This window comes from Musa acuminata, chromosome BXJ1-1 (genome assembly GCF_036884655.1).
Source record: "Musa acuminata AAA Group cultivar baxijiao chromosome BXJ1-1, Cavendish_Baxijiao_AAA, whole genome shotgun sequence".
NCBI lineage: Eukaryota > Viridiplantae > Streptophyta > Magnoliopsida > Zingiberales > Musaceae > Musa > Musa acuminata.
This window is the reverse complement of record NC_088327.1, coordinates 8,219,250-8,239,290: the sequence shown is the minus strand read 5'-3', so window position 1 is coordinate 8,239,290 and position 20,041 is coordinate 8,219,250. Positions and strand designations below refer to the sequence as shown.

The window sequence follows — 20,041 nt, the reverse complement described above, 5'->3', positions numbered from 1 at the left end:
ACAGAGGCGGTCGTCGACGCCGCTCGCGGTGGATGGCTAGTGGAGAGGTATTTTCATCTATTCAACGAAAAAAAAAAGTCTCCAGATAAAAATTAATTAGCGGTGTCATCAGATAAAATATTTAAAAATAAATTTAATTTATATATTATTTTTTTAAATCAATTTTAAAATTTAAATTAAAATATTTTTTATTATATGCAACAGTACACTAATTAATTCAGGTATCTCAATAAAATAATTAAAATTAATTATGATTAAAATAAGCTAATTTGAATTTATTGAGAAGAAGATCTTAACATTATAAGGGGCATATATACTACATTAAAAATTCCAATAAAAATATAATGCTTATGTAAATCATAAAAAATCTCATATATACATGGGTATTTGTTGGAATGACGATTTCAACCAGAGATCATGCTGCACCAACTCATCTATCTCGATCAACCACGTTTAACTCGTACTAAAATGAATTTTTATCAAATTTAAAAACTATTGATATATATTAATTAATATAATATAATATAATTAAAGATGACGAGTCGATACTTTTTGACTCTCTTAGAGCTCGAGTCAGACGGGAATTGACGGAAGCTTCGTATATTAGATTTATTTTATTTATTTATAATATTATATTATTATAATTTATTCATGTCGAGTCTTAGTTCAAGAAAAAACATAGACCATTGATTTCTGTAGCGGTCGGGTGTAACAGTGGGTCGGACCGCTTTCCGTTGTAACCCTTATGCTTACATTGTCATTACCCAATAATGCAATCCACAGTATCGGGCTCGGTCTATACAACGCAAGAAAGTGAAGTGCATGGGCTCGACCCGAGGCGCTCCGGACCGCCATTCTTGGGCCCTATTTAAACCCACGAGTAATGGAGGCACCGTTACGGTCGCCTCATAGTGTAACCTCGGTCGGGGCCGATAGAGGAAAGGAAGCCAAGCGAAGCGAGAGGTGGCGATGGCGGAAGTGGCGAGCAGGGTGGTGCACGAGGTGCTGGGGCGGAGGGTGGAGGACGTGGACGCGTCCATAATCAACTACATCATCAACGTCCTCGCCGACGACGACTTCGACTTCGGGGCCGACGGTGACGGCGCCTTTGATGCTGTTGGCGAGCTCCTCGTCGACTCAGGATGCGTACAGGACTATGCCGAGTGCCGATCTGTAAGTCTCTGCCAGCTATCGTTGAAGAAATTCCGTCTAACCCCCTACAGAGATTTGTGGCGGAATTTTGAATAGCTTCCGAGTTCGTAAATCGATCATCATCCAATTCTTTGAAAGAAACAGGAATCGTGATTTGCTGCTACTTTAGATTGTGTGGACATTTGGGTTTGTTTTTGTGGAGATCCATTTTCTTTATTGTATCGGGTTCATGGGGTCTTATTGCAAGGAATCTTTGATAGTTCTGGTGGTTATTCAGATTATTAGTGGTAGATTTGATCAGATTATTCTGCCCTGTCGCTTATGATCGCAAAACCCATAATATCCATGCTACTGGATCGTCAATGGCACAAAGTTAACAGAATGAACATGGTCTTACTCTTTTGGATGAATATTGGCAGAATATGGTTTGATGACCTTCTGTCTTTCGTCAGATAAGAATGTGACACATCTTGAATATCACTATATATTATATATATCTATTTTCATCTCATGAAGATGGCTAATTGGCCCATATTTGACAACTATTATCTTAGATTTGAGTTGAAGTTTCTGATAATTACATTGAGATGGAGTAGAGTTAGATTTGGCTTAAAGTTCAACCCATTTTTAGTTTAGGTTCGTCCATGGAATACTGAGCCAAATAGATACATAAAGCCTTTTTTTGACCACCATCCACTTGGAAGGAGATGCTTGTAAGGTTGTGAATTACCATTTTTGTGCAAAAGGTTCTTGAACTCTTGCTTATAAAGAAGGCTGTAAATTTGGTTTCTTTTCGATAAAGCAACGAGCAAAATGTTCTCATTAGACATGGCCTTATGGACCAAGGTATTATTTAATAAAGTCTCTAACAGTATCCGAACGTTCCGTGTTGTTCCATTTATATCTCACCAGAAGAAGGGTATTTTATGGGAACTTCTAGAGTAGTTGTAGTTATCATCTTCTTCATTATGCTTAAGTTTGCAATCCTGGAATTCTAAGGTTGATAAAGAACTTCTAATTAGTTTACAAAGTGGCTAAAGCTGCCTATTACTTGCGTTTATTTATTTAATCTTCATTTTAACAATGTCTTATCTTACACTGAAGTTTGACATCCATGATTTCTCTGTAAGTCTACTTTTGGAGTTCACCCAAAATACTGAAAAAATATAATTGCCAAAAGAATCAAAGAAATTGGAAGCATGATTTAGAAGTGAAGGACATGAGTTTCACCATAACTTTATTGTGATTTGAAATAATGATTGAGATATAGGGTTTGTCATGTTTGATGATAATGTTCTAACTGTCTTATGGAAAGTATGAATTACTTAATATGAGATTTGAGTCATGAATTTCAATGATTATGCTGACAACTTTGGGTTTTAATCTCCGCGTTTATACTGTCATGCAATTGGGAATTTTTTTTCTCAATATTAGTATAACTGAATAAAAAGGATAAGCAAGAATAGTCACTAGGAATTCTATTTAGTTTCTTTTCTTGGGCTGCACTTTGAACTTAACACTGTCGATCCCTCATTTATGAGTTTTTGCCAGAACATAAATCCATAGTTTTATCCATAGACATAAGCAAACTGTTGTTTATGCTTTCACTAAAAGAAAAACCCTAGTTATTCAGTTATTATGGACGAGATGGTTCTGATAATAAAACTCTGTACTGAGAGCTTATACTCTCAAGAGTATGAATGATGAATTTTGCTTTTACCTTGGTGACATGTCTTTGATTGTTCATTCTGAAAATACAGGTTTGCAGCAAGCTTTCAGAAAGATTTGGAAAACATGGTTTGGTGAAACCTAAACTGGCTGTTCGAAGTTTAGCAACACCTTTGCGAATGAATGATGGGATGGATGCAGATGAAACACCAAAGAAACAGCAGGAAGTGCTTGATGGTCCAATGCTATCTGAACGTGATAAAGCGAAGCTAGAAAGGAAAAAGAGGAAGGAGGAGCGACAAAGAGAGGTAAAAGTTCAATTAGCTTGTCTTGATATCCTTAGGATAAGTAAAGTTGCATTGATCATTATTTTGTCTTGCTACTTGTAGCATTTGATTCTGTATTCCATGTCTGAAGTAGCTTGATCATATATCAAAGTAAGCTAGTTTATCAACTTTGCCACCTGGATTCCGGCAGCTTCTACTCACCATGCACTTATTTAGTTAGGTTTATTTGATTAAATACTCAGATTGTCAATTTTTCTTGTGCTGATCAATAATTTGTTGTTCCTCAGGCTCAATACCAAGTGCATTTGGCTGAAATGGAGGCTGTAAAAGCTGGGATGCCAGTTGTGCTTGTAAATCATGATGGAAGCAATAATGGTCCAGCTGTCAGGGACATCCACATGGAGAACTTTACAGTTTCAGTCGGTGGTCGGGATCTCATTCAAGATGCTTCAGTGACCCTCACATTTGGAAGGCACTATGGTTAGTTCCTGATCATGATGAGATTTAATTTTTTAAGTTTAAACTTTTGGTCTAAACTATAATCGTGCAGTGAGCAAAATATGGTCAGGTGTACCTATATTGGCAAGTCCACTTTCTTAGGAAAGTTGAATCACTCATGTTGACTTTCATCTTTGCATTTTGTTGTGGATGAAAACTTCCCTGTATTCATCTCTGAAATATTACATTCATTTTCTTTAAAAAAACTTGCAGCATTAAACCTAAGTTGCTGTAATGTTGGTTCATTTGAGTGTGACCTGTTGCTGGTATCATCAAATGCTAGTGAAAAAAGAACCGACTTCTCTTATGTATTCTTGGCATATTGACGGAAAGATGAAAATCCTATTTCCTAATTAACTCATCATTGCTGTTCATAGTTGAAGTCTCAACCAAAGTAATATGTGACTTGTATCTCAGTGAATAATGACTAGTTTGCAATTATGTTGGATTTATACTTGGATATGTCTAGGACCTATGCTAGTGTTCTTTCTTTCCAGGAAGTCAAATTTATCTGGTTAGTGTTGTGATGAAAAGGAATTAAAGAATAAGACAACATAATATAACACGGCTATGACATGCGCAATATGTAAAGAAACACAATATATTATAGGTCTTGTATGCTCACATATATTGATGTACTCAGTATGTGTTATGAATGTTTGACTAGAGAAAGACTGCTTGAAGGTTTCGTTGCCATCTCTATGAGTTACATTATCATATCAGACACTTGTCTTCTCTTCTTTTTTCACCTTGCCTTTAGTTCTTCTTTCTGTATATTTTGTCTCGTTCAGTGAGATTGCCCCTGAGAGGTAAGGATCAACAATGTAGATCTTCTAGTTTTGTTGAATTACTGTGTTTGTAATATTGGGATTGGTGAAGAGGATTGCCATAAGGATCTTGGAAGGGAAGCATTGGTTCTAGTGTTAAAAGAGTGGAACACTTGGGATTACTTATCTTTAGTAATTTGTATCAGGCGGATAGCTAACTTGCTTGATGTTATCAACATGGGGACATCTTTTGACAGGATTCTTTGTGCATTAGACAATGTGACTGTAGGTTGCACTAATAATTTGTCAAATATTTTCAAAATAAAATGGAGAAAAAGTGTACATTTACATATCTAAAGTAGCCATGCAAGTATACTTTTATTTCAAAGGGGATCTTAATCAAATTTTTGGATACATGATTTTGGTGTACTTGTTGTGTCTAAATGGAAAGAGTTGCTGATCATTAATATACTGAGTTTAACAGTAGAGCTGCTGATGATTGGTGTATTTGAGTTTAACAAAATTCTGTAAGTGAGGTTGAGAATATTGGAAAATTTCAGGGTTGAAGAGTTTCTCACAATTATCGCCTGGCCCCTTTTCCATCTTTTTGTCATATATGTTCAGCATTTCCCAAATTTATATGAGGCGACCAATAATATACCTAAGGTACAGGTACGACTGTTACATTTATTCTGAAGATAAAGAATTCCATACTTGTAATTTAATTTTAAACTGAATGTTGAAATTGTACTTTGTTGTTACTTAGTTTTAAACTGAAGATAAGGAATTACATTTATTCTGAAGATAAGGAATTCCATACTTGTCATATATGTTCGGTTACCTTTGCTTTTGTGATATCATGTGTATGTAAGGATCATATGATTGAGATTAATTGTTTCACATGATTATTTTTTTCATGCTTTTCCTGAATCAGGTCTTGTTGGGAGAAATGGTACTGGGAAAACATCTTTTCTGAGACATATGGCCATGCATGCTATTGATGGTATTCCTAAAAACTGTCAAATATTACATGTGGAACAAGAAGTTGCTGGAGATGATACAACAGCTCTGCAATGTGTCCTAAACTCCGATGTTGAGAGGATGAGGCTCTTGGAAGAAGAAGCTCATTTACTTTCTCAGCAGGTTATTGCTGTTCTATTCGCTTTCTCTGCTTTTCAACTGTATTTTCATTTTTTTTGCTGATTTCTTACTCTATTACTAATTTGGTATAATTACTATTCCCTGAAGAGAGAACTAGAATATGAGGAAGAAACAGGAAAGAGTAATGGTAAAGTTAATGGCGGGATGAATAAAGATGCAATTTCAAAGAGGCTTGAGGAGGTATACAAAAGGCTTGAGTTCATTGATGCAGATTCTGCAGAGTCACGTGGCTCATCAATTCTGGCGGTCAGTCCTAAAACCTATCCAATTATTGGTTACTAAACAAGTTTTCTTTTTTATATTGAACTAAAATTTATTTCTGCTACATCTGTTTTGTGATGAAACGATGTTATTTCTTAGGTTTATTGGAAGCAGTTTTTGTTTTAATGCCAAGAAGGATCCTTTGTTAGATTATAAGTTGCTATAACCTGCATTACTCAGATAACAAGTTGCTGGATCCTGTAACCTTTCTTGAGTAGGAAGATATAATCAAGGAATAAGATACAGGAATTTGTAGACTGATTTTCCTTGTATATTTGAGTTTTTGGAGTTGAATTAATACAATCCATTATTTAAAAGAAAAACCTGTCCCATTGGTTAGCCAATTGGTAGCAACATTTTCTCCTCTAATGTGATGCTTGGGCCCGGTCCCTGGCACTCGGTGCAACTGGACCCCACCTAGTCCACTCTCAGCTGCCTGGTTTCTTCTGCCAAAAAGAAAGAAACACCTATTTAGAAATTTGGGGACCAAGTGATCTTTCATGGCTCTTGATCCATTAGCCTCTTAAAAAACTTCTACTTGCATGAGAGAAACCCCATTAACATGCTGGTTGTGGCCAATATGATCCTTCTATTCTAAAAAAAATGTCACAGGGATATGCTTCACGCACTGCAAAATGTTAATATGGTTATGAATTTATGTTGACATCCATGAAATTTTCCATAACTGCTGCTACATGTGCTACTTACTATATCCATAGCCAATCTTTGAAAAGAAAGAAGGATTAAGTATTTAAGTCTATTTATTATTTTGTTTGATTATCCACAGCTTTCTTCTAATTGTTCATATTAATGACAGCTGCATATAATTGCATGTTCATGAATGTTTTCAGGGTCTTAGTTTCACTCCCGAGATGCAGAAAAGGCCTACGAAAGCATTTTCTGGTGGATGGCGTATGCGTATAGCTCTAGCACGTGCACTATTTATTGAGCCTGATCTTCTATTGCTTGATGAACCTACGGTAATTTACTATGGTTGTATACCTTTTCTTTATTCTTCATGGTTGAATTTAATGAAGATGTGACTCTGCAGAATCATCTTGATCTTCATGCTGTATTGTGGTTGGAATCCTACCTAGTGAAGTGGCCAAAGACGTTTATTGTAGTTTCTCATGCAAGAGAGTTTTTGAATACGGTAGCTATCTATTCACGTTCTCAAAAAAAAAAAAGTTCCATAAAGTTGTTTGTGTTCTGCAAAATCTTGTATGAAGAGGGGAAATCATATTCTTATCCCGTAATGACCAAGTTAACATATTGCAGGTAGTTACAGATATTTTACACTTACATGGAAAAAAGCTTACTGCTTACAAAGGGGACTATGATACGTTTGAGAGGACAAAAGCTGAGCAGCTCCAAAACCAACAAAAGGCCTTCGAATCAAGTGAGAAGGCTAGAGCACACATGCAGGTGTGCCTTTTTCCATGCAAATTGTTATTTCTATGGCAGTGCAGATCCTCTAGAGACTTATTCATGATTTACTATTTAAGTTATTAGAGTTTGGTGTTCTAATAACAACCTTTCAGGCTACACGAAACAACTGTCTGATATGTGGGTTTCCTTGTGTTAGCCATTTGTCGTTTGTGATGGCTTGGAAGAAACGATATGAAAACACCGAAAATTGTTATGATGTTAGACCAGGAACTATTTTGGGGATGAATTTTAGCTGCATTATTTTCAGCCTTTTTTGAAATGATTCAGCAGTAAAATCAAATCTTGCCTCATGATAGCAAAAGAAAATTTTTGTATTGTTTTGCAGTTATCAAGATGTGAATAACTCTAAAATTATGGCAAAGAAATGCTTGACTTGTGTATAAGATGCATCTGGATCATTATTAATTGAAAATACCATATTCTGTTTAATAGCCTTTTTTTTATAGTTGTTTTTGTCAATATAGCTTTCATATGAATTAAAGCAGACTAAAAAAGATGATCCCAAGCTGCATACATTTTGAACTAATATATTCTTTTATGTATGAACCTATTGCATGATTTTTTTTTTCATAGAACAGTATGATTTTTTTTTTCTGTAAATCAGACTATTTTGAAATTAAACATTGATAATTGTTATAATTTTTTTTCTTGCAAATGATTCATAATATAAATTTATCTTTCTTTATGCAGGCTTTTATTGATAAGTTCCGGTACAATGCCAAGCGGGCATCTCTTGTTCAGTCAAGAATCAAGGTGCTTATCGACACATTCCATTAGGATATCAAAACTTTGATAACTTTAAGTCTAAAATTATTGTAACTTCTGTCAGACGTGTGTTAGAAGATGATTGCGATCCTCAAATGCTGTTTCAATTGCCTTTGTCATCTAATATGTGGATTTTGTTCATCCTAGTATGAAGTGTTTTTTAATTTTTAGTCATTTGCTACCTCTGCAATGCTATTACTGATGATTGAAATTGTAAATTATCCAGGCACTTGACCGAATGGGTACTGTAGATGCAGTTATTAATGATCCAGAGTATTGCCTCTTTTCATAATAAAGATGATTTATTTGCACACTGACATAATCTTTTTTGCTTATTCAAGTTACTTATATATTACTTAAGCTGAAATTTTCTATTCTTTTTCAGCTACAAATTTGATTTCCCAACTCCCGATGATAGACCAGGGCCTCCAATCATAAGTTTCAGGTATTATTTTGTATATGAACGATGATTATCATCTTCTTTATGCATGGAGGGAGGAACACTTATAATCTATACATTTCCATTATGAAGTAATAATGTCTTCTGTTGAAGTCTTTGGCTTTCATATGCTTAACGGTATTATGCGAAAAATCAGTTAGTCTAGGAACCCAATTAGTGTGTTTCTTTTATAATTTAGCTAACCCTTTTGTAATATGGCCCCTATTTACTGTTTTTAGTTTGCTCTGAGCCTGCTATTCCTCCTCATCTTATTGTCTAGGATTACCATGTAAAACAGTTTCTTTGTCAAAATTTGACAAATGGGAGAAACTACTACTTTATTAGTGTAGGGGTAGGTGAAGTAATAGAAAAAATGTTTTGACATAAGAATTTAAATCTCAGTCCAATAGTGGTTTTGGTAACGCGCCAGGCTGAGAGGATATCGATATACCAACCCGTAACACTTGATTTTGAGTTATATCAATTATTTAGTAAAATAATTTTATAATAATGAGCAAGGTTTGACTTACCGGTCCTAGCCGGTTGTTAGGAACCTTTTTATGAGCTTTTTAATAATGTTTATTGAGTCTGTTTAGTCCAGTTGTTTATTGAATCGGTTTGGTTCAGTTAGAGTCAGGTAGAGGTTTATTTAATATTTATTTATTATTAGAGTTCAAGTCCTGATGGACTCTGGGTGGAACTCTATAAATAGGGATGTAACTGCTTCTTTTCAGTAATCTATGAAAAATACTATTCTGTCTTTGGACAAACCCTAGGAGGCCGATCCCCTCGAAGCGATCAAGGAGGGCCGATCCCCTCGAAGTGATCAAGGAGGGCCGATCCCCTCGAAGAGATCAAGGAGGGCCGATCCCCTCGAAGCGATCATTATCATTCCCTTTTCTCCCATTTCTTTCACGATAAGACCTTAGGGTCTTATCATTTGGTATCAGAGCCTACGATAAGACTTTAGGGTCTTATCATTTGGTATCAGAGCCTACGATAAGACCTTTAGGGTCTTATCATTTGGTATCAGAGCAGCGATCCTTCGCGTTCTCGTTGCAACGAAGCTATCAAAAAAAAAAAAAAAAAAAAAAAGAAGATACGAAGAAAGAGAGAAAGAAAGAAAGAAAGAAAGAAAGAAAGAAAGAAAGAGAGAAGAAGAAGCACCCCTGCTTCCCCTGCGTCCGGCCAGCCCACCCGCCGGCCGTCGCTTCTCTCCGTCCAGCGCCCACCATCGCCCCGGTTCCCGGCCGGCGACCACCACCGCCGCTGTTCCCCGGCCAGGAGACGACACTGCCAGCGTCCATCCCAGCCCTACTGCCGCCGCCCGCCTCCCCTTGCGTCGCAGCGCAGCCGCTCGACTCTTCTCCTCGGCGATCGTTGGTGACGCTGCTCCCAGCCGCGCCAACACCGCTGCCTCTCCACTGCAACCCTAGCCGTGCCCCCCCCTTGGGTCGCAGCCGCAGCCGCCTGTTGCCGCAGCCCCTCGTTGCAACGGTTGCAGAAACAGAGTTCCTCTGTTGCCGCAGCCCCTCATCGATCGCAGCCGCGCCTCCACCAGCCGCACCGCCTCCAGCACTCCTCTTCCCCTCCAGCGCCATCGCCGACCAGCCAACCCATCACCGCTGCGGGCCACCGTGCGACGACCGCCGCACGCCTCCCAGCAGCCGATCCTCCTTGCTCTGCATCCGTAGTGCCAGAAACAGGGCAACTCACCGGTTGCCCTTGTTCCCAACCGTGACATCGCCGACTCCTCCTTCTCCACCGCTGCCGCTGCTTCTCGGCCGCACGATCACCGCCGCGCCGCCGTTGCCAGCATCGCCAGCGGCTCCGGCTGTGGTGCGATAGAAACAGAGCACCCTGTTTCCCATCTCCAGCATCGCAACTTCCCGGCCAGCGACGACGCTCGCTGCCTTTTTCTCCGCTGCCAATGCTGCGCTCCGGCCAGTGACCACCGGTGCTGCCAGCCACCGCAGCCTTCTCACCACGCAGCAACAAAAACAGTGGCACCCTCTGCTGCCGTAGCCGTCGATTGTAACCACCGTCGTCGCTCCCGGCCAACGACCAACCCCTCGTTCTGCAGCAGTCGCCCTCCAACAGCGAACGCAGCAACAACAGCAAGTACGCTGCCTTGCCTCAACCCCAGCAGCACACGCAACATCGATTCCTCTTCTCAACCTCGGCCGCATCAACGCCGCCTCCCCCTTGCTTAGCATATTCTGCCACAACCACAGGTTGCTATCACCGCAGCCTCAACCCCGTTGCTCGGTGATCGCCCCTTGGGTCGCAGCAGCTACAGCCACATCAACGCAATCGCCTTCCAACCCCGGCGCTCTCACCTCACGCAGCGATAAAAACAAGGCAGCTACTCTTCCTCCAACGCAGCGACCGCAACACTATCCTTGGCGTCCACCTCCTTGGCAACTTCGCATCGACAGTGTTGATGCCCTTAACCGACACCAAAAATAGGAGTTGAGATTACAGATTTGCAGTCTTACGAAATGGCCACCAATAACTCAATGAAAGCACAAATGGAAGCATTGGAAATTAGAATTGAGAACCGATTACAAGAAGTACTTAATGATTTCAAAAAGGACTTACTAGGGAGCCTTAGTAAATTTCAACAAGGTGGGAGCTCAAGTTCTACATTGCATAGATCTGGAAATACTAGAAAAGGGCCCCAAGATTGTGACACAATCTACTCAGACATGAAGGTGGATGGACAGCTCTCAAAAATTTGTCAGACTTCTACAGTGTTGGAATATCAGAGTAGGTTTGAAAGATTATCAAATCAAGCTAGAGATTGGTCGGAACGACAACTTCTGGATACATTCATTGAAGGTCTTATTCCAGAAATTCGGTGTGAAGTTAAGGCTCGTCAACCCCGCACTATGATAGCTGCGATCTCATTTGCACATCTATATGAGAAAAAAATCAACAGAGAAAATCATGGAAACAGAAGTGACAACAACCAGATGATCAGTAAGCCACCAGCCCTATCTATTCCCAACCAAAGCCTTGACACCCGAAGACTAACCCAAGAAGAACTCAATGAAAGATTGGCAAAGAGTTTGTATTATGATGAAAAATGGAGTATGGAGCATCGATGTAAACAAGGGCAACTTCTGATGATTGAACCAATTGGAGAGGAACCGAAAGCTAAGAATGTGGACCTCGATCATGAAGGTATAAATTCTAATGCAGAGGTTGGACCTACCATACATACAATGCATGCATTAGCCGACTACTCTAACCCGCAAACTATGAAAGTTGGCGAAACTCTGGAACATCAGCCTGTTATAGTTTTGATTGATACTGGTAGCACTAACAATTCTATGGACAGTGAGACTGTTGACCGATTGGCCCATCACATTGAAGACTGTGACAGATTCAAAGTAAAGATTATTGATGGACGGATTTTCATTTGTGATAGCAAAGGTTCAAAGATAAAATTGATTATACAGGGCCAGAAGTTTCATGCAACGATTACTACACTGAAAAATCAACCTGTTGCTTACACTCTCAAAAAGTGGAGACCATACTTACTTGATCAACGGGTTGTGATGCGTTGCAGATAGTCTATGGTTAAAGTGCCGAAGAGAAGCTCCCTGAGATTGATGCTGCTCAGCCTTGAGGACAAGGCTGATTTGAAGAGGGAGGAACTGTTAGGAACCTTTTTATGAGCTTTTGAATAATGTTTATTGAGTCTGTTTAGTCCAATTGTTTATTGAATCGGTTTGGTTCGGTTAGAGTCAGGTAGAGGTTTATTTAATATTTATTTATTATTAGAGTTCAAATCCTGATGGACTCTGGGTGGAACTCTATAAATAGGGATGTAACTGCTTCTTTTCAGTAATCTATGAAAAATACTATTATGTCTTTGGACAAACCCTAGGAGGCCGATCCCCTCGAAGCGATCAAGGAGAGCCGATCCCCTCGAAGCGATCAAGGAGGGCCGATCCCCTCGAAGAGATCAAGGAGGGCCGATCCCCTCGAAGCGATCATTATCATTCCCTTTTCTCCCATTTCTTTCACGATAAGACCTTAGGGTCTTATCACCGGTGTGCCAGCTGGTCAGCGGCACAACACATGCCACTCCGTACTGGTATATCGACACATGGTATGTCGGTGCATACTGATGTTTCGACGAGGAAGAAAAAGAGGTCGAAGAGGAAAGTCCAGTAGAGGAATAGAAGAGGAAGAAGGAGAAAGGAAGAAGGAAGAAGAAGAAGAAAGAAAAGGAGGAGAAGAAGTGCAGCGATACCTGGGAAGCAGCGGTAGCAGCGGCAGCGTTGAAGGGAAGCAGTATCATTACCGCGACGAAGTGGCGGTGTCGCTGCAGCATTGCAGCGGTGAAGAGGTAGTGTCGCTACAGCATCGCAGTGGCGAAGAGACAGCATCGTTGCAGCATCGCCATGGTGAATCAGCAAAGAGGTAGCGTTGCTGCAGCGGTAAAGCGGCGAAGAGGCAATGTCACAGCTTCGTATGCGAGAAGAGCCCTAATTTATTTATTTTTTAACATTGAAATGGATTGGGGTCACCACTTTTTGTTTTTTTATTATTTTAATGCAGACTGCCCGAAACGGGGTGGTTCGCTTATTGGTCCACACCCGGACCGGTACATACCTCTAAAACCATACTATTTCGGGCGGTGCAACAATCCCTGATAATGAGTCGTATTATACTGATATTGAGCTATATGTTACCATACTAGCACTTGGTTGGACTTGTAAATACCTGTCCGTGCCAACTAGAATGGCACTAGAATGCTCGAGATTTGAAATCTTGGTTTAAGGTATATGGCATTTTTGTTCTTATCATTTGTTTCTGTTCTATTAGTAGTTATGATTTTTTTATAAAATATAATTGTTTTATCAGTGTTTGCTTTCTACATTGGTTTTTTTTATTACCAAAACTTTGAACTATGTTTTTCCAACTTTATGATCTGAGTTTTATCGAGAAGTTTACAATCTTGTATGTGGTTGCAGTGATGTATCATTTGGTTATCCAGGAGGGCCTCTTTTGTTTAAGAATTTGAATTTTGGAATTGATCTTGACAGCCGCATAGCAAGTAAGAACTTACTCATTATGATTCTGATGTGCAGCCAAAATATATACTTAGATCTCTTTAATAAAATTATTACTTCTCTGTTGTTGGTATGTTTCTCTATTATTGTGAAGGTATAGTTTATCATGACTATTTGTATGATGTGAACTTGCATTAGGTCTCAGGGAGGTGAAAATGACAGCTTTGTAGCTGTTTGTTGATGGTCATTTTCTTGTCAAAGCTATAATAAATCCCATTGTCTTATTTTATATGAATATCATTTTCATATGGTGTCATGGTCTAAATTATCATGACAGTTCTTCAACTTTGGATGTTGTTCTGAATTAGTTCTTAGATTATATTTTTTCTGTGAAAAGGGATACTTGAACTATTGATCCATAGAAATCATATCCTTCATTTTTTTATTGACAATGTTACTGATGGAAAGATGAGTTATATTCACAATCAGCTTAATTTTTTGCCAACATCGTTTAAAAAATGCACATGGCATCCATGTGATATCAATCACTAGTTTAATGCTTAAACTAATCTGAAAACCTAAGTTTATGATCTTAATTCCAAAATCTTCAATGTTTGATTTTAATTTTTCCATTGATCTATTGCTGACTGTACACTATTTGGATGGTTAATTCCAAGTCAGAAAAAATACAAAGTTACTTGTGACTTCACAAGTGACTGAAGGATTTGATTGCTATGGTACTAATAGTACCAGGACCACTTAAAAAAAGAACCAATTTGATGTGGCACCCAAACAATGAAGGATTTATCTAGATAAGTTAGCCTGTCAATGCCATTTTACTTTGCTTCTTGGTAGTTTGGTTCATATTACTTCTAGTCAATATGTCTTGTATTTATAAAATAGAAATTTTGTTTATTGTTGGAATTTTTTCTATTACTTCCTGTCAGTTTATTTTCTTTTCCCCTAACAAGATATCTTAATTGAATTCAGTGGTTGGTCCAAATGGTATTGGCAAGTCAACCATACTCAAATTAATATCCGGAGAACTTCAACCAACTTCCGGAACAATGTTTCGTTCTGCAAAGGTACTGTGCTATTCAATCCCTTGATTATATTGTCTTTCCAGGTGGAGCTCTCTTTTTAATTTATTTTTGCGGGATCATAGTGGAGCTCTGGTGGGAATCTGAACTAAACATATTCCTACTATGGTTTTCTTCCCTGGATACATATGCAAAGTGCATTTGATTGATGTGGATTGAGCATTTGATATAGGAAATTTCTTGATTTTAAGTGCTTCTGCCTTACCAAGTATTTAATTTCCATGATGTATTGTTGTGCTGAATTGTGGTTGTAAGAAGAAAAAAAAACAACCAAGGGAAGGGGAGGGAAAAATGATAGATAAAGAAAAACTGCACCACCTTTGATCTGGCTTATTTATGGACAAACTTTTGTACAATCAAATACATTTGTTTTCACTACATTAAGAGAAGGCAAAATGGACAAAAAGCAGATACTGCAATTGAGTTTGACCAAATTTTCTGGTTTGTTTTGAACCTTCAGGTTTCTATAACAAAATATAAATGAAAAATAGTGGAAAATCTCGGTTCTTCCCTGGCTTTGTTGATCTGGTGTTACACAATCCACATATACATTGAGTAGCCATGTCCTCTTTGTTGCAGCTGGATGAATAGAAATGTGTTGGGCTTTTTGGAGGTCACTAGAGTTGTGATGGTGTGTATAAGATATTTGCTTTGCCCTCAATTAATGTCGTCTTTTGTGCACTTTGGTCAGGACACCTCTTGACCCTTTGACAAAGGAATGACAGTGTGGACACCCTTTGACAAAGGAAATGACAGTAAGAACACGAGATCAACAAAAGCTTGGTAGAGAAAAAGTGTCTCAGATAAAAAAGGAAGAGAGAGAGAGTCCAAAATAAAACAGTGACGGGGAAAGGAATAAGGTGGGAAGGTTTCTATGGAATTCTGGGTAATGGGAGACAATTTGATGGTTGTACTCTCTTTGCATGCAATTTATTAATTGAGGAATAGAAAAGGATGTTCAAAATTGTGATATATTTTTTTTGTGTGTGACAGATTGGTAATGGGAGGAATAAAGAGGCAGATGTGCCATGTGACTTGCCAGTATGACTATAGGATCTGAGTGGAGTATTATTGAGAACATCATATGGTTTATTAAAATTTAAATAATAGACGAGGTTGCTTAATTCTAACCATGCTATCGTGGGTCATGAAGACTCTTACAATGTACAACTGATGCTTATGTCCTGCTTTGACAAAAGCTTGTGAAACTAGCTGGCTATAGATTTGTTTTTTTCCATAGTTTGTCTTTATTTATTATTTGGCTTATCAACCCTTCAGTTACTGATGGTCTGGAATAGGGCATATGTTTTTTTTTGGTTTGCCAATGCAAAACTTAGCATCATTTTGCATCATCATTTTAAAGTTCCTACATAAAATATGTTAATCAGAATTTGTAAGTATAAAGGTAAGTTAGTGTTAAAAAATAACTTTGATTTGTGGTTATGTTTCTGCTTGGTAGAAATTTCTGTTCTTTTTTTATAATCTGCTGCGGCTTGCCACCTTGTGGTCCCAAACTAGAGTGATGGTGGAGATAAGCTATGGGACAGTGGCAAAATTAAATGTGCTTGAACAAAATTTTAACCTAGGGTGTAGGGTCGGTAATCAAGAAGACCTGAATTGTATGATGGTAAGGGTAGGTTTCCATGGCTATCTGAATAACACGATGCAAAAGGTAGGTTTCCGTGGCAAAGGCCAGTGTGCAGATATCAGTACACACTTTTTACACGTTAATTTGAGTGTAATCAAGGGTTTTGCTATTAGGGGTTTCAACGTGGTTGCTATAGGGTTTTGCCATATATAAAAACAGAAATTTGTACAACATGGCTTCTTATTGCATTATTCAATTTCTTCTTACTCTCCCTTGCTTTCTGATGATTGGGTGGCTTCCATGCTGAGGAGAGGCATGCAAAACATAGCAATCAATATGCATTTCTTTCTGTGGGTGTGAGCCCTTGAGCTGTTTATTTCTTTGTGCTTCAGTTGGCAACCTGATATTGAGGTTGACTCTTCTCTAATTTGCATTAGGATTGTATTATATGTGAGCAATTGAATATCTATCTCTATTTGTGCAAATTATGATGTTCTTGGACCATTGCTTTGACAATTTAAATTTGTTTCCACAGGTTCGCATGGCTGTATTTAGTCAGCACCACGTAGATGGGCTTGACTTATCTTCAAATCCCTTACTCTACATGATGCGATGCTATCCGGTAAGGACTACTCGTAATTTGTCTTGGCTTGTTGCTTCATATAAAAAAACATACTGACCAACAACCAACCTTGAAATGGACCCAGACACAAGGACTGCAAAATGATCTTGATGAAATGGAATCTTTTGTTTTAGTTCCTCTACTAGATACCATCAGGTGCCATGGGTATCTTACTTGGGATTTTGGATTTCTTACGGAACCTTTAGTGTTTCATGAAAAGTTGTGTCATAAGTATCTTAAGAATATTAGAGTTACATAGTATTGCATCAACTTGTGAAACAACTTATTTTTTCTCTAGATTTGTGCGAAAAACTTCGACCATTAGACTTAAGAAAGCCTATATAGTTCTTAGCTTTAAATGCTTCTTTGATTGCTGAAGCTATGTTTTTTGTGTTTTACATGTTAAGTCAGATTGCATGATGATATCATGATGCTGGCCTTTTGGATTTTATAGATCTTTGTTAAAATGGATATACAACTGTACATTGTTATAGTTTTAACTAGAGGGAATGGTTAGTGGAACAGCAAAGAGCTTCTAGTTGGTGGTTAAAAATAGTTGGACAATTGAGTGACAAACTGGAACATCTGTGATCTACAGATGTATGACTATCCAATTGAAGTAATGTCAAAGCTATTTTCGCTGGTTTGATGGGCAAATTGAGTGACAAGTCCATTTACCTCTCAATGCATAAGAGGTACTTGATATTGAGTGTTTAAGTTTGTTTTAGATTGTGCAAAACTGTGGTTTTTTGGGCGCTTTCTGAAGCACAATTCAACTTGATGCTGATTATTGACTTGGAAAATCTCTGATAGGTATTTAAAACCCAGAGTCTTGGAACGATTAGTAGACAAACTATTGATTACACTATAGATGTGAACATTCACTGCCTTCAATTGGTGTATTGCCATATTTGTAATTGGTATTTTCATACATTGCAGGGAGTACCTGAACAGAAACTTAGGGCTCATTTGGGTTCGTTTGGCGTGACTGGCAATCTTGCACTTCAGCCAATGTACACACTATCAGGTAACTGTTAAACTGGTTTTGTCTATTGATGAAACTTGGCAAATTGTTGGTCAGTTGTCTTAAAATATGCTGCTTTACGATTTTTTACTGTGTTCATGCCTATTGTGTTTCTGGATTTCTAAGAACTTACTGAATCTACTCAAATTCAGGCTTATTTAACTATATTGTCCACAGTTTTGAGCTCCAAATTCTTCCCCTTTTATTCAGGTGGTCAGAAGAGCAGGGTGGCATTTGCAAAGATCACTTTCAAGAAGCCACATATAGTTCTGCTTGATGAGCCATCCAACCATCTAGTAAGTAGATCAGAGTAAAGAGTAGTAGTTTCATACCTTCCTTCATGTTATACATTTAGTATTTAGCATTTCATTTATGACAAATGCAGAACATCAGGACCACCGGATTAAATAAATACTAGATGTTTAAAAATATTAACTTTAGTATATTCCTGAATAATCTGACCTATATATATTTTTGTATTGCAAAACCTTCCCTACCTCTTGGTGCTGTGAACATTCTGACTCTCCATCTTTCTTACCTATGGTCCTGAAACATTGTGCTTTTTTGTAACCACCACCTTTATCTTGTATCAATTCATGGAAAACGTACTATTCCATAAGGCCGAAGATTAAACTGTGGCACATGTTTGATTCCATCCTTGATTGATGTGTTGCAAGCTTACATTACAAGGAATTGGTCATTGCTGAGACATGTAATTGATGTTTTCCAGGACTTGGATGCGGTTGAAGCACTCATCCAGGGTCTTGTGATCTTCCAAGGAGGGGTTCTAATGGTATAATATCTTGCCACAACCTTCTAAATAGTTAGTTCAATAGTAGATGCATGCGCCTTTGTCTCAACATGTGTTTTGTGCAGGTGAGTCATGATGAACATTTGATATCTGGGAGTGTGGGCGAGCTGTGGGTGGTTGCGGAGGGCAGGGTGGCACCTTTCTCGGGGACATTCCAGGATTACAAGAAGAAGCTCAAGGCTTCTGGAATTTAGGTCATTAACCAACTAAATGTGCCATCCCGTAGCCCATAAAGTAAAATTGTTTTTTCCCATAAATTTTGTTGTTTCACATAGGACATCCGATGTATTGTGATTTTGGGCTGTGTCGAAGATTCTTGTGAACAATATAAAATTTTTGGTTTACAAAAATGTTTGAAGTAAACCAAATCAGTTAACATTAAAAGAAACATACTGCATCAAACCAATATTAGTTTTTATATTTTAGGGCATTATATTACGTGTTATGTTAATTTATATATTTATTATATTAATAAAGATAAATTTTATCAGAAATTATATATTTCTGAACTTAATTCTTTTACTTGTTATTTCACTGTCTGATTCGGTTTAATTGGATGGGTTTTCTTGAAGGGTGATTTCCTTGTAAGTCATTTTTAGGGTTTCTTTGGTTGATGCCTTCTATTTTAATTTTTTTATATGATATTTTATTTTTTTAATATTTTAAATGTTTTTCGATAGAGGCATATGATTATGCGACTAGGGATATTTAGAATATTAAAAAAAACATTAAATATGATAACTAAAAAGAAATTTGTTATTAGGAACCCTCTCGTTGCTATTGATATTCCTTTATTATTGGTAATAATTTTTAAAATAATAAAAATATAAATATACTATTTTAACTTTAAATTTTATTTTTATTAATAATAAATAAATAAAAATCTACTTCTCCCCCCTTTGCCTCCCCTACTCATAAATGTATTTCGTTCATTTTGTATAGTGATATTTTTAGGATATTAAAAAAAATTTAAATATAAATATAAATAGTAAAAGTAAAGAAAAATTACCAATAGATTTTTACAACCAAAAATAGGACATTCAGAAATCAACTTTTCAAATCAAACCAGAGAGAGGAAATAAATGCACCAATTTGGTCGTTTTCCCGGTTTGGTCGGTTTATTCGCACAACTCGTAACAACTCTTCAGTCGGTCGCCATTGCCCGCACGCATCCATTTGCTTGACCGACCGACCGACCGCAGGCCAAGACATGATACAGCGGCCAAAACACCCTCTCGTGTCCTTCTCCCAATTAAAACTCTGCCGGCCTTCTGTTTCCTGTGTGTCTTTCTTCTAGGGTTCCGCTCTTAAAAGACGAAACGGAAATAAGTCTTCAATTCTCCACTCCTCGATCTCGGTCTCACCTATGGCGATGGAGAGCTCGAGCTTCCTGTCCTGCGACAAGCTGGACCGCGTTGTGAA

The 20,041-nt window shown here is 37.9% G+C and overlaps 1 protein-coding gene across 1 annotated transcript; it reads left to right on the top strand.

Annotated features, from left to right (window-relative positions):
• The first annotated feature begins 894 nt into the window (after nucleotides 1–894).
• On the top strand, nucleotides 895–18,969 carry LOC103983066 (ABC transporter F family member 3). The gene is made up of 18 exons (XM_009400221.2): nucleotides 895–1,173; nucleotides 2,913–3,128; nucleotides 3,395–3,587; nucleotides 5,307–5,515; nucleotides 5,621–5,779; nucleotides 6,646–6,774; nucleotides 6,846–6,947; nucleotides 7,073–7,219; nucleotides 7,934–7,996; nucleotides 8,235–8,281; nucleotides 8,394–8,453; nucleotides 13,436–13,518; nucleotides 14,465–14,559; nucleotides 16,698–16,784; nucleotides 17,724–17,811; nucleotides 18,019–18,104; nucleotides 18,539–18,601; nucleotides 18,685–18,969. Exons 1-18 carry the CDS (start codon nucleotides 970–972, stop codon nucleotides 18,811–18,813), a joined length of 2,160 nt encoding a protein of 719 aa, XP_009398496.2. The 5' UTR covers nucleotides 895–969; the 3' UTR covers nucleotides 18,814–18,969.
• The last annotated feature ends 1,072 nt before the right edge of the window (nucleotides 18,970–20,041 follow it).